The sequence below is a fragment of the Heloderma suspectum genome, chromosome 6 (genome assembly GCF_057233095.1).
Source record: "Heloderma suspectum isolate Gila_16-S chromosome 6, 16-S_ref, whole genome shotgun sequence".
Taxonomy (NCBI): Eukaryota; Metazoa; Chordata; class Lepidosauria; order Squamata; family Helodermatidae; genus Heloderma; species Heloderma suspectum.
The window spans coordinates 108,696,984-108,712,629 of record NC_139463.1 but is presented as its reverse complement, the minus strand read 5'-3'; the positions used below and the strand labels follow the sequence as shown (position 1 = coordinate 108,712,629).

General features: G+C 42.9%; 1 protein-coding gene across 1 annotated transcript; it reads left to right on the top strand.

Annotated features, from left to right (window-relative positions):
* The first annotated feature begins 5,078 nt into the window (after window positions 1-5,078).
* On the top strand, window positions 5,079-15,632 carry LOC146342396 (vomeronasal type-2 receptor 26-like). The gene is made up of 6 exons (XM_084808525.1): window positions 5,079-5,176; window positions 6,131-6,422; window positions 6,920-7,774; window positions 10,359-10,586; window positions 14,333-14,459; window positions 14,722-15,632. Exons 3-6 carry the CDS (start codon window positions 7,319-7,321, stop codon window positions 15,630-15,632), a joined length of 1,722 nt encoding a protein of 573 aa, XP_084664651.1. The 5' UTR covers window positions 5,079-5,176; window positions 6,131-6,422; window positions 6,920-7,318.
* Window positions 15,633-15,646: the final 14 nt, after the last annotated feature.

Here is a 15,646-nt window from a genome sequence, read left to right as displayed (position 1 = left end):
GCCGTCCGCAGCCGAATTTCTGGCCGCGGAGGGCTCTAGGTAAAAAAAACCACAAAAAACGCGTACGTAAATGGCGGCAGCTACGGCCGCCACCATTTGCATTCCTTGTTTTTCGCCATCTTAGTCTACGTGAATATTTACGTAGACTATTACGGCGAAAATAAAGGGGAACGCAAATAGCGTAGTGGGCGCTATTTGCGTCCCTTTTTGATTCGCCGAAAATATTTACATAGCTAAAACGGCGAATCAAAAAGGGATGCATATAACACCCACTACGCTATTTGCGTTCCCCTTTATTTTCGTCGTAATAGTCTATGTAAATATTTACGTAGACTAAGACGGCGAAAAATAAGGAACGCAAATGGCGGCGGCCATAGCCATTTGCGTACGCTTTTTTTTTTTTTACCCAGCAGCCACTGCGGCCGGAAATCCGGCTGCGGATGGCCCTGGCCTGTCCGGCTGCTCCACAGAGCCGCCACGGAGCACAGCCAGCCGTCGAGGATTCTGGGGGGAGGACCGGATCGCCTCCCCCCCCGTCGAGGATTCCGGGGGGAGGGACAGAACGCCTCCCCCCCCACCATGAACAGAATCCACGGAAAGGTAAGTGACTTTCGTACATCCCTAGCTCCACCCCTGCCCTGAGCCACCTTTCTACTGAATTCACTGCTGCAACAAAGGGCTTCTTTAATAGCTTCTTTAATAGCAGCTGCAGAGGGCAGTGGGGGCCCCTCAGAAGGGCAGAGGGCAAGTGGCCCATGGGCTATGTGTTGCCCACCCCTGACTGATGCCTATAGACTGTTACTGTAGGAATAAAGGGTAAAAAGGTAAAGGTAAAGGTGTCCCCAACCAGTCGTGTCCGACTCTAGGGTGCGGTGCTCATCCCTGTTTCTAAGCCGAAGAGCCAGCGCTGTCCGAAGACGCTTCCGTGGTCATGTGGCCGGCATGACTGAACACCGAGGTGCATGGAGCGCTGCTACCTTTCCCGCCGAGGCAGTACCTATTTATCTACTTGCAATTCCTTGCTTTCGAACTGCTAGGTTGGCAGAAGCTGGGACTGAAGACAGGAGCTCACTCTGTCATGCAGCACTCGGGTCTCGAACTGCTGACCTGCCAACCTTCCAGTCTGCAGTTCAGTGTCTTAACCACTAAGCCACCACGGCCCCTCATAGGAATAAAGGGTAATAAAAGTAAATAAAAAGGCTCACATCTTATGGTGGTGGGAGAGCTAAGAAAGAGATAAATGACAGACAGGTTATTTATAATAATATTTTTCAAAGGAAAGGTGGTGCAATAGTACAACACTCACAGGGGGTGAATCTCCATATAGCTATGATTCTATGAGAGAATCTATGAGAGAATCATAGTCTTAGCTATATAGAGAGTATTTGGTCAGAAAATCTTCACACATGGTCTTCTATAAGAGAAGCCAGTGTAGGACTTCCTGCATTTAGAACAGGGGTGGGGAATCTATGGCTCTCCAGGCATTGCTGGACTCCAACTCCCGTCAGCCACAGACAGCATGTCCCATGGTTGGAGATCATGGGTCTTGTAGTCCAACCATATCTGGAAGGCTGCAGATTCCATGCCCCTGATTTACCACTAGGTACGTCGCCCTTCAGCTAACACCCTTGGGGTGGCATCCAATAAAAGCAGTAAATATATCAAACACTCTGGGAACCAGGGCCAGACTCCACTGGGCTCTCAGCACATACACCCCACTGAAGCCATCCACCACTGCCAAAGCCCCCTGCCTTCCCATCACCACCAAAGCTCCCCATCTGCCATCCGCTGCCAAAGCCCCAAATCACCTATTCATCGCTGCTGATTTCCCATTCCAGCCACCACCAAATCCACCCAACCTGCTTGCCGATGCTATTCACTCACCCACCTGCTTCCAAAGGTCCGTCGCAACTACCTTCCTGCTGCACACACACACCCCTTTTTATACCTGGTGCAGTAGTGGTTCCCCTCACCAAGCTGGCCCTACAGGCAAACAGCCATGGCACCCAGCCAGCTGAGTGTAGGACCCAGGCACAATTGTAAAAGATGTTTTCCCCGTACATTTTAAGTAGCAATGATCTGAAGCAATCATACATTGCCGGGGGGGGAGTGTCTTACCCAATAAGGGCACAGGAGTAAAGCCCGTCCGATGCCCTCATTGGCCATTCCCCCACCCCAAAGTCAGCTCTGATAGGTTCAGGTCACTGCTACTTAAAATGTAAGTAAACAAATATTGCCTTTTAAACTAGGACACAGCAGAGCCTGGAGGCTTAGCCACGGCTATTGAAGCAATAAGAAATCATTCCGAAATACTGCAATACAGCATTTCAAAAATTAAAAATATGATTCTGTGGACATTCACAAGTCCCACTGAACTCAGGCAGACTTCCTTTTAAGAAAATAGTGAGTAGACTTGGCCTGCGAAGTATCATGTGTTTGGACCTGCCCGTCTGCCTGCCTGCCTCTCTCTGCATGCCTTCTCCACCACCTGCTTCCTCACTCTGCTAGCCGGCCAGTCAGCCTGCCAGCTTCTACTACCATTGCCTGATTCCCTTCGCTGTCTGCCCTCCTAGCTGCTCTCTCATTTCAGGGACCTGGAGCATGTGAGTGGATCGCTCTCCTTTTGCTGCTCAAGTGCACAAAACAGCACAAAACTACGAGGATCTCTACACCAGCCTAAAATCCTGCATTTAAACCAGGATTTCTGCTTCCACTTTAAATCCAGGATCACAACAGACCCCTCTTTACACATGCTTCCTCCCCCCTCCCTTTCCCCTCCTTTTCCCCCTTACCTGAGTCTTCCATATGTTTCATTATACAGCTGCTAGATGGTGCTGTGGTCTAGCCCCTCTTCTTGCGGGTTTTCACGAGGGAATTCAAGTGGAACTCAAGAGCTGTAATTTGATAGCTCATCATCTCCGATCTTTTAAAAAATGGAATAAAGGTCCTTTAGTGTGGGAGACGCCCTGGAGGTTGACGACGTCATCTAAAGGACCCGCAAACTTCCGTGAGCAACCAATCTCAATAGCAGGATAAAAGCTCCATGTGAAAACGTCCTAACACGAAGCTTTGGCAAAGGTTCGGAGTGGTTATGAAAATGTGGCTTTTTAGGATTCACCAGGACTCCCCCTCTATGTATGTCATTTTGACACTTCTGGTGGCAGCACAAAACTCCAAGTTTCTGGCACACTGCAGCACAACGGTAGCACAAAACAATGTCAAAGGTATGGAGCAGAAAGGATTTTTTTTTTCAGATTCACAAGGGACCCACCTGGGGGTATATCACTTCCACATTTGCAGTGCTGGCATGAAACTCATGATTTCTGGCACAAGCAACACGAGAAGGATCTTGGAATTGTTGTCGATCACAAGCTGAATATGAGCCAACAATGTGATGTGGCTGCAAAAAATGCAAATGCCATTTTGGGCTGCATTAATAGAAGCATAGCTTCCAAATCCTGGGAAGTACTAGTTCCCCTCTACTCAGCACTGGTTAGGCCTCATCTGGAGTACTGTGTCCAGTTCTGGGCACCACACTTTAAGAAGGATGCAGACAAACTGGAGAGGGTTCAGAGGAGGGCAACAAAGGTGATCAGGAGACTGGAAACAAAGCCCTATGAAGAGAGACTGAAAGAACTGGGCCTGTTTAGCCTTGAGAAGAGAAGACTGAGGGGAGAGATGGTAGTGCTCTTCAAGTCCTTGAAAGGTTGTCACAGAGAGGAAGGCCAGGATCTCTTCTCGATCATCCCAGAATGCAGGACACGGAATAATGGGCTCAAGTGACAGGAAGCCAGATTCCGCCTAAACATCAGGAAAAGCTTCCTGACTGTTAGAGCAATATGACAATGGAACCAATTATCTAGGGAGGTGGTGGGCTCTTCCATACTGGAGGCCTTCAAGACGAGGCTGGACAGCCATCTGTCAGGGATGCTCTGACTTGGATTCCTGCATTGAGCAGGGGGTTGGACTCGATGGCCTTGTAGGCCCCTTCCAACCCTACTATTCTATGATTCTATTATTCTAAGCCTACCACAAAACTTTGGCAAAGGTATGGAGCAGATACATTGACTTTTTAGCATTTACCAGGACCCCACCCGGGCATATGTCATGTTCACACTTTTGGTGGCAGTACAAAATCAAGGGTTTATGGCACAAAAAAGCACAAACCTGGCACAAAACATCCACATAGGTTTGGAGGGAATACCAGACGTGGGATTTCATACTCAACAGAACATTTAGCTCAGAGTCAGGGGCTATAGCTCAGTAGCAGAGGTCATGATATGCACACATAAAAAGTATAAGGAATCTAGTTAAAAGGACCTCATATGTCATGGCAGGGAGAGGCCTTGGAGCATCCTTGCTGGTCAGGGTAGACAGTACTGGGATAAAGAAATTAAGTATCTGACTCAGTAGAAGGCAGCTTCCAATGTACTTGGCCAGAATAGAGATGTTGACAGGACATATACCATCCCGTTTCTTCCCAGTGGTGCTATGCCACTCTTACATATTTGGAAAGTTAGGTCTCCTCTCCAAGAGGATGCTTCACCCTAACATAGTTCTCTGGACCGTTGTACTGTTCCAAGATGCAGCAGGCCATGCCCTAGAGAGGGATCACAGAGACATCTTTTCTTTTCTCATTCTGAGACTTGAGGACTTTGGCAAAACAGATGACCTGCATGGGGATTATTAAAATTACTGTAATCAGCAGTGTTATTTTCAGAAGGCTCATGGGGTATCACAAGTCCTGTGCAAATTACGTATCAAAACATTTGAAGCATCTGTGCTGAGTCTATAAAGACTCCGGTCCAAGTACTAGCACCATCCCAATCTGGGAGGTTATTCTGAGGCAAGCACAGCTCTGTCACTCCAAGAATTTCTGTATCTTCTGCCAGGACTGATACTGTTGATGTTGGTCATTGTTGTTCATGATGGGGTCCAGCTGGGGTTTGACCCCAGATTTGTCAGCATTCCATCTGATTTTGTTTCTGTTATTTCCACATTATTGTTCCAACAAGAGCTTGAACTCCTCCCTATGCAGTAGGAGGACAACAGTTCAAACTCATTCATATAGTCCTTCAGATGAAATTATTATTGGTGAATTTGTATCCATGGTACTTGCTAACTTCACTGTGCCACAGTTTATGGAACTCCCATTTCACTCCACAGTAAACGCTCAGTAAGTAGTTCTTCGTTGTTGCTGCTGCTGCTGTCATTTTGTTGTTCTGCTGTTGTTCTGTCCTATGCCCAATTTTCATTGTTAGCTTCACAAAATAAATTACTACTTTTAAGCACCTTCCTGTCTCTTTCTTTTGTTCTTCTCTTAACCTTGGTGGTGTACATTGAGAATAATTTCCCACCACTCCAGCAAATAGAAACAAAGCCAGCAAAAGGTCAAGATTAGACCTGGTTCTCACTGAAATCACTCTCAGTTAATGAAAATGTTTTTGGAGCTGGCTTGGGGGATAGGCAGGATATTAATTCTTGTTTGAAGAATCCATAATTGCACATCCATAGCACTCAGTTCTTGTTCTGCAAAGGTCAGAGCAATTTCATATCTTCATAACAACCCAGTAAGGTGGGTTAGGAAAGGAGACAGGGTATTACACAAGAATAATTACACGGCATCATTTTCAGTATTACTCAGAAGTAAGTGCCACTAAGTTCAACGGGGTTTCCACCTAGTTAAGTGAACTTTACTGGTGAGTGAACTTCACAGGTGAACGAGGATTTGGTTTGGGGTTTCTCACATCCTAATCCAACACTGTAGCCACTGCACTGCATGGGATCTCAGTGGCTATGCTACTTACATACTTCTACTCAAGATGTTTTAGGAGACATCAGGGGAGGCTGGTGTATCCGATTTCGGTGGGACAGAGATTCCATTCTGGGTTTTAGTCACAACCAGCCAAAAGTCACTTTAGCCACTGTACTGCATTATATCTCTTTGGCTGTGTTACTTACATACTTCTACTCAGATCTTAGGAGAAAATCCTTATATAATTGGTTTGAGCAAGATCTTTCTATGTGTGGCTACATCAGTCTTACTGTGATGGGCAAATCACAATGCAAGCTGTAATGCAGTTGGATCTCTGATGTCAAGATTTACGATAATATGACAATCTCATTGCAGCTTTATACCTAAAAACTACCAGCATGTCCTAGCCTTTGTTTTTGCCATTCATAAGATCAATGAGGATGCTGAATTATTACCCAACACTACGCTGGTATCCAAGGTTTACGAGAATGCTTTTTATTCAAGGCTCACTTCTCAGAACACTCTGAATGTTCTCTTTATTGGACAATGGTTTGCCCTCAATTACAACTGTGTCAAGGAAGAGAAATTAATGGCTGTTATTGGTGGCCTCGCCTCCCAAAACTCCATCCAGATGGCCAATGTCTTTAATACCTACAAGATCCCACAGGTATGAAAGGTGCTGAGAGTAGTTGGGTCTATTTGTGTCCAACATCAATGAGAGTAGTTGGGTCTATTTGTGTCCCACATCAAAATTGCTAAGGGCAAAATTCTTTCCCCAGCCCACTGAGCTTTTAACTGGCTTCATGGCCATTTTGGAATCTATGGTGTATCCTAGAAACAAGAACCACAACACTTAGAATGTAATCCAATAATGTGTGTAATCCTTAAGAATCCAAACAGTGAATGGTGCATGGCAGAACTGCTAAACCTGAGAAAGCCAGTTTTTTCTGTATCCTCCTTAGAACCATACTATTACCTGAATCTTGCTAGCACCAAGTTTACTAAGTCTAAGACTGGAATCTTAGAAACCACAACATCTGCTATAATGTCTATTCAATGAGATCAATATTTTAATCTTGACAGACATCTATATAGAGTTAGTTTATGTCTGAGAAGAAAGGGATGGTTTTCTCCAATTAAAAACCATCGTATCTTTCCAATTAGCTCAGCTATGGCTCCTTTGATCCAGTGTTGAGGGACACAACTCAGTTCCCTTCTTTCTACCAGATGGTCCCAAATGAAAATCTCCAGTATGCTGGGATTGTTCGGCTACTCAAGCATTTTGGATGGAACTGGATTGGCCTCATTGTTTCAGATGATGACAGTGGAGAAACCTTTATTCGAACCCTGAGCCCAAGGCTTTTGCAGAATAATATTTGCATTGCTTGGAAACTGGTGATCCCATGAGTGACACGGTTTTTACCAAAAGGAATACTTAATGAAAAATTGAGACCCATTCAATCTACTCTCTCACTGAACGAAAAGAATGTGATTCTTGTCTATGGTGACAGTCAATCTCTGGACGGTTTACGAATAATTATATTCAGGAGTGAAATTCTGTATATGTACCCTCTAGAGAGGGTGTGGATCACAACAGCTGAATGGGATTACACTGCTGTATCAGTTAGGGACCAATTCACCACCAAATCCCTCAATGGCACTTTGTCATTCAATCTCCATACCAATGTGGTGCCAGGATTTCTGGATTTTCTTGAGACCATCAATCCATACCAGTCTGCAATTTTTTATATCCAGCAGTTCTGGTTTACTACATTTGCTTGTTCATTCCCACAGTATAACCTTTATGAAGCAAGTAAGGAAAACTGCACTGGGGAGGAGAAGCTAAGGAGCCTTTCTGGACCTACCTTTGAAATGGAAATGTCTGGCCAGAGCTACAATATCTACAATGCTGTCTATGCTGTTGCAAATGCTCTCCATGCCATGTATTTACAGACAGCCAAACAGAAATCAAGAGGACATGGGGACAGATGGAACCTCCAGAAAGTTCAGCCATGGCAGGTAATAGCAGCTAGAGACAAATCAGAAAACATCATAAAAAATGGAACCATTAGAAATCAGAAATAGAAGGAAAGCAAAATCATAAATCAATCACCAGAGGGTGGCGGGGAGGAGCCTGTGAGAAGACCCAGCTATCTCACCTTCTTCCTGGAACAGTGACAGAGGAGGAATCTTCGATGGGCATCTTGTGTACACATTTATCTTACCCCTTTTCAAGCCAGGTGAGGTAGATGAAATTGCTACCGAATTCTGCCAATCTGAAATAGGACATGCATTCACCCATCCCAGATCTTCTACCAATCCATTTTATTGAGTGACTATGAATGTTAGTATTTTGACTGAGGGAGGTCTCTACTTAAACTTCTTGACATTCATAATTTGATAAACCTCAGTCATAACCTCCTTACTTGTCTTTTTCTAAGGATAAAAAGTCCCAGTAACTTTATTCTTTCCTAATAGGTGAGCTGTTACATATAGCCAATGAAACAAGACTTAATCCAGTGATTAATTGGACCAGCTCCCCAGTGATTTCATTGAAACATGAAATATCCTGGCATTGTAAATGAAGCAGTGACAGGACAGGACAGGAGGCTGGATCTGACGCTCATCCCAACTGGGCAGACAATACTGAATACAAGTCTTCAATTATAAGTCAAGAGTTGTCGGGGGAAACCAACCTTCCCTGACACTGAAGCCTTTCTCTCTTGTCCCCGCTGAGAGTTGGCTGACTGTGATGGCTCTTTGGTTGAATGACGTTCATATGGCCTAATTTTGAAAAAAAAAATTATTATAAACATACATATGTTTATGTACATAACAAAACAACACACGTTATAAAAATGTCACAAATATAGAATAAAATAAATAGGCTCAATGCTCAAGTGATTCTAAGCAACGGTCACCAAACATTCTACGTCTTTCTGATTTTCTTAACTTCCGAAATAAATACAAAACAATCCAGTGTCCACATCAAAATTTTACACTCATAATGGAAAAATTCCCCATTTATTAATGTCCAAATTAAACGGCCATTGCAAACAAGAAATAAAGGCATTCAATGTTGTTCAAATGTTTGCTTTTGTTGTCTGCCTTGACACAAATTCTGTTTGTGCCCTGACACAAATTCTGTCTTGAAAGAAGGAGAGCTGGCTAGGACTAATTCTGCAGCTGTTCAAAGATGTCTGATCAAATTCACATGCAGATTTCTCACAACACTATTAAGATAACCAAACAAGATGTGGGTAGGTTTCATGGATATGTCCAATCATTCTGTTCAAATGGCCTATAACTATTTCCCAGAATTTATTTATTTTTACAAGTCCACCTTGTGTGAAGGAAATCTGCATTTGTTTCCCTGCATTTCCAACAGGCACAGCTAATGTTAGGGTAGATCTTCGCCATTTTTTGTGGTGTCGTATTCCAACAGTACAGTACTTTACAGAAATGTTCTTTTATATTAACATATGGGGAGATTTTAGGTTTGTTATATCTCCAATGATCCACAGAAATTTCTCTGCCTAACATCTTTTCACATTTTCACTTAAAATAGCTTCCTTCATCATCTGCATACAATTAATATCTGATAACTATGAGATATTTCTTTAAGTTCCTTCTTCTTGCTTCCTGTGTTTCAATGCTGCGTCCTGATATGGAAAACATGTAATGTGGCTTTTCTCTGGTGAGCTAAGCACTCCCACTGGTAAAGATTCCAGAATTAATCCCTGGATTCTCAAGATGCAGACAGATCTCTGGTAGCTGGAGAGCTGGTTCAAGACAGAGATAGGCAAAACAGTGGTCTAACTCAGTATATAGAAGGATCAAGGTTTTATGGTGAGGTCCAGGAAACACTCCCCTACCGGAACATTTATTTCTCTTGTTATCGTCCATCTCAGCTGTGATGGAGTATCTGTGAACATTTGGAAAATACAGCACTTTTGTATTAATCTCTAGTGATGCTGATATTTGGTAAAAAAAGATATTTTATTTCAAAGGGTGCTCCCAGATGTAGGCCTCCTAGCGCAACACTGGGCAGGTTCACACGAACACCAGGCGGTTACAAGCCACAGTGGCTTATTAATCATGCTGCACTCGCTGGTCACATGCTGACCCGATTTGCTTAATTACCCTCACCAACACAGCTTACTGTGTCATCCAGTAACATGAGTTCTGAGTGGTTTGTCAACCATGTCAGCAACCCATCCTCACCAGGTTCAGTTTATGTGAACCCATTCATTCTGCAGCTATTCCATCTTCCCCCTTTAACAGAGGGAGTGATGGTACATAAGAAAAAAGATGCAAACATCAAAGATACAGGAAGATTAAAAATGGAAGGCAACATCATCTTGACCTGATGTAATATTCTGTGAATGAGGCAGGACACATGCCTCATCAGTCTTCCTCTGCAAGCACCCTACATGGCACAACTTGGCAAATCCCAAGAAAATAACATTACCAATTTCTGGCCACCATGGTACTTGTAAAATAAAGTATTTATCAATACTATATTTATAAATATACTATATTTATAATACTATATTGATAAATTCTATAAATAAATAGTTCATTTTTTTGTCCTCCAATCCAGCTTAACTCTTTTCTGAGAAGCAGCCGCTTTAACAATAGTGCTGGGGAAGAAATATATTTTGATGACAATGGGGACCTGGCAGGGGGATTCGATCTCATCAACTTGGTCACCTTCCCCAATGAATCATTCCAGAGAATCCAAGTTGGGAGGATGGTGCCTGAGGCTACTCCAGAAGATGGGTGCACCATTAATGGAAATGCCATTGTGTGGAATCACAAGTTTAATCAGGTGGGGATGATCATTTTTATTTTCATCATCTCCTAAAGCATCACCATAGTTTTATAAGCACATTCCTGATACACGTACCAAAGAGGGTTAATACTTGAGCAGAATATGCTGGACATGCCCAATATTTATTTATTTATTGGTGTAAAAGTCACATATAAATTTCCCTACATATTATACAGAATAGAAGAACAACACAAAAATATCAATATGTATTGATTTGATTTGATTTGATTTGTACCCCACTTTCCTACCAAGGAAAAAATGCCATTCAAGGCAGCTTGCAATCATAAACACAACTTAATTAAAACAGTAATAAAACAAATGCATTCAAACACAAATAAAAATACAGCAATAACAGAATAAAAAAGGATCCAGCCCAACAAACCTGCTTACAGACCAAAACCCTCATTAAATAAAAAAGGGTTTTAGCTGCTGGTGGAAGGACAGCAGAGCGGGAGACAACCTAGCCTCCTTCAGTCCCAGTCAAAGATCTGGCCACAGCATATTGGACCATCTGAAGTTTCTGAACAGTTCTGGAAGGCAGCCCCAAGTACAGCACTCCACAATAGTCCAAACAGGATGTAACTAAGGCATTTGTGACCATGGCCAGAAGAGACATCTTAGGAAGAGGAATAGTTGGCACGCTAGTCTCATTTGAGCAAATGTACTCCTGGCCACCACCAAAACTTGGGCATCCAGGTTCAGGGCTGAGTCCAGGAGGACACACAAACTGTGAGCCTGAGTCTTCAGAGGGAGTGTAACCCCATCCAGCACAGGTTGGATCTCTATTTCCTGATATGCCTTTTGACTAAATGGAATAAAGAGATGAAGTCTCAGGATGCTGAAAAAATATGTGTGGGCTTATTCCAAGCAATAGCCCTACACATTTCGACCCTAAATACAAGCCTTCTTCACGGGCTAGATTAGAGAAAGAAGAAAGGGACAAAAACACACAAATATACATTTAAAATAATTACATTCAGAAATAAAAGACCAATTTAAAAAACATGGAATAATAATAATTCTCACACTGCAAAAGATACCTGCAGAGATCTCTGAATAATATAGTCCCCAAAATGAATCCTGCAACTTGTGAGAAACTGTGATATGCAGCAGTTTTTTGTACATTTCGTTACAAAATCTTACAGCTGTATCCATGTAGTTTCTAATTAGTCCCAAGGATTCTCATATCTGGACATGCAGCATATTCCAAGGAGTGTCTCAGACATACTGAACTTTACAGAAGAGGCTGAAACTCCAGCTCTTCATTAAGGCCCCTAGGGGTCAGAGTTCTGAATATCACAATGTGTTACCAATCGCAGGATTCGCAATGAACCCCAAAACTCCAGATAATCACTCCTAGCAGTTTTATCTATATCTTATCTAGCATTGGGGATAAGATGGAAACCTAAGGGACACCACAGGCCAATAGCCATGGTGTTAAAAAGGAACCCCCAAGCACCACCTTCTGAAATCGCCCCTCCAAGAAGGACCAGAGCCCCCATATAACAGTGCCTCCCAGTCCCATCTCAGACAGACGCCCCAGAAAGATACCATGGTACTGAAAGCTGCCAAGAGGTCCACCAGGGACACCCTCCCTCTGTCCAGTTCCTAGTGTAGATCATCCACCAAGGTGACCCAAGCAGCCTCTGCCCCATAACCAAGCCTGAAACCAGATTGAAATGGATCTAGACAACCTCCATCATCCAGAGATCCCTGGAGCTGAGAAGCCACCACACACTCCAGCACCTTGCCCAATAATGGAAAATTACAGACTGGCTGCAAATTATCCAATACATCAGTGTTCAGGGAGGGTGTTTTTTAACAAAAGTCTTACCACCAGCTCTTGTGGTAAGATGGAATTGCACCTTGTCATGAAGGGGTGTTCTCCACTACCCTTACCCACTCAGCCAGTCCCCCACCCCCACTCAGCTGACTGCTTTTTTAAGCCAGGAAGGGCAAGGGTCCAGCAAACAAGTGGTAGGCCTTACTTCTCCAATAAAATAAAATCCCAATTAAATCATTAAAAAATATAGAACCAATAAGCATACCAATACAGAAAAAATAATATAAATACAAAAACTAAAATGACTATCAGATATAAAATGTAAATCTACATGGCAGGATATAAACTAACAGGAATTTAACTGTAAATATTCTAAGATGCCTCAAAAGCTTGGAGAACAAAGAAGTCTTAGCCTAGCATTGAAAGAATAGCAATGTGGGCACAAAGCGAGCGTCCCTTGGGAGAGCATTCTGGAGCAGTTGGGCCACCACCCAAAAAAAGCCCCCTCTCTTGTTGTGACCTTCAAAGCCTCAGATTGAAGGGGTACTTAGAGAAGGATTTCCATGTATGACCTTAAAATATGGGTTGAGGAGGCGCTTCATCAGGTCCCAAGGTCCAAAGCCATGAAGAGCTCTATGGATCAAAACCAGCACTTTGAATTAGGCCCAGAAATGAATTGAGAGACAGTAAGGTGAGAGTAGGCAGTTACAGTTCTCACAGTCATATTTTGCAGTAGCTGAAGATTAAGGACCCTGTTCGAAGGCCAGCTCTCATTCAACACACTGCAGTCATCCAGATGCAAGGTTACCAGGGCATAGATCACTGAAGCTAATTTTTCCAGATATGATGGGGATAGATTCGCAGTAGCTTGGCTGTTTCACTGCAGCTAGTCTATCCAGATATGATGGAGATAAATGTCTCAAACCACACTGTTTCTCCACCTCCATTTATTTTACACACAGTCATCAGATGTCTTCAAAAGACTTCCTAGTAGGATGTAGATAGAAGAATGGCTTTTTTTAATATTCCTAAATACATTTCAGAGTCTGGTGTCTACCATCTCTTAATTTCAAAGATTTTTAACAATGGTGCTAATTGCTTAACCTTGTTTATCCATTTACTAAGTGCAATTATTCTGCATTTTTCCAGTTCTAAGCAAAGATCGCTACTGTTAGTAGATTAGAAATCATTGGTTCGTGATTTTTGATACACGTGAATGGAAAAGTTCCAACAACATTGTTTTCAAAGTTAAAGATGAGTCAAATCCAGTTGTTCTATTTCTGTCTCTTTGAATGTATCTCTGGTTAATGTTGGTTCATGCTGAAATAATAAGGTCTTGGGATTCAAGATGCTGACCTTTGATGCTGGTCCCAAGACCTTCCAATATTTCTGTGGAAATTCTGAGAATTACATCAGAGAGGGAAAAACTACCTTATTTCTGTAGAAAATATTACATGCCAGTAGTACTGTGGTGGGCCAAGAATGGATATTTAGATATATGGACAGCTTATATTATTGTATATATTTGAAATGGAAGTATTTAATACTGTTGTTTCCTCTTTGTATTTTTTCCTCCTTTTTTTTCTTATTTCAAGCATGATGTTAATGATTACTGTACATTGATATGTTCTGATGCGATTCCCCACTTTTTTGCTTATTTTTGTTATTGTTGCTGTTGCTGCTGTTATTGTTGTGTTGCAAATAAAAATAAATAAATAGTAAATATTTTTGAACGGGGGCCAAAGAAGATGAGGCCCTCCAGCTGTTGTTGCTGAGATGGCTGTTTGTGTCACTGTAGTCAGAGGCTCTGGGCCCACATTGTCTTGAACAAAAAACAAATTGCTAAACAGATTTGTGGGAAGTGGTATCTATCCTTAGCTGAAAGCCAGAAAAGCTTTATTACAGGAGCTTTCTTACAGCAATTTCCCACCGACATGTCCTTCCTTTTGGTTACCATTAGATGCTACCTAGTTCCACATGTGTTGAGAGCTGCCACCCTGGACAGAGCAGGTTCGTCCAGCAGGGGAAGCAAGTGTGTTGCTATGATTGCACTGAGTGCCCCCAAGGGAGGATTTCAACCCAAAAGGGTAAGTGAAGAAATCAGAGTATCTTGGAAAATGATCACGACATTTTAAATTCAGGTCTAATGTAATTCCTGTCACTTTTGTCTATACTCAAGTGTATGAATGCATTTCCTTACAGAGAGGACAACCTTAGGGAGCAACCATCACACATGCTGCAAAAAGCGGACTCTGTGTAATGTATTCTGCTTGCTGCAAGATTAGCTTAAATGAAAGCTAAAGTATTTGTGTATTCTGGAAATACTGAGACTTTGCTTCTTACTTTCAGATGCAGACCAATGTGAGAAATGCCCAGAAGATCAGTATCCAAACAAAAATCAGGACCAATGCATACCCAAAGAAATAATCTACCTATCTTATGAGGAGCCCCTGGGAGTAGCTCTGGCTTCCTTAGCTCTTTTCCTTTCTGTGATCACAGTTGTTGTGATTGGGAGCTTCAGCCTGCACTGGAACACTCCTATTGTCAAAGTCAACAACTGGAACATCACGTGCACCCTGCTCTCCTCTCTGCTGCTCTGCTTTCTCTGCTCCTTCCTATTCCTTGGCTGGCCTGGGAAGGTGACCTGCTTTCTGAGGCAAACAGTGTTTGGCATCATCTTCTCCATCGCTGTTGGTTGTGTGTTAGCAAAAACCATCACCGTGGTTTTGGCCTTCATGGCCACAAAGCCTGGAAACAAGATGAGGAAATGGGTTGGGAAGAGACTTACAGTATCAGTTATCATTCTCTCTTCTCTTATTCAAGCTGGCATCTGTGCTGTGTGGCTGGCAACTTCTCCCCCCTTCCCAGAGTTTGACATGCACTCCCAGATTGAGACAATCATAGTTCAATGCAATGAAGGCTCAGCCCTTGCATTCTACATTGTCCTGGGCTACATGGGGGTTTTGGCTACTATCAGCTTCACTGTGGCTTTCTTTGCCAGGAAGTTGCCTGATACCTTTAATGAAGCCAAGCTGATCACTTTCAGCATGTTGGTCTTCTGCAGTGTTTGGGTGTCTTTTGTGCCAACCTACCTGAGCACCAAGGGGAAATACATGGTGGCTGTGGAGGTCTTCTCCATCTTGGCCTCTGGTGCTGCCTTATTGGGTTGCATTTTCCTCCCCAAGTTCTACATTATTATATTAAAGCCTGAGATGAACACCAGGGAGCAAGTAGTAAGGAAAAAGAGGGGTTACAATTGAGAGGGGAAATGATG

Coding starts and splice junctions, on each gene's coding strand:
- LOC146342396 (XM_084808525.1), top strand. CDS start 7,319: ATGTACCCTCTAGAGAGGGTGTGGATCACAACAGCTGAATGGGATTAC. Junction 7,775..10,358: donor AGAAAGTTCAGCCATGGCAG/GTAATAGCAGCT, acceptor CCTCCAATCCAG/CTTAACTCTTTTCTGAGAAG. Junction 10,587..14,332: donor GGAATCACAAGTTTAATCAG/GTGGGGATGATC, acceptor GGTTACCATTAG/ATGCTACCTAGTTCCACATG.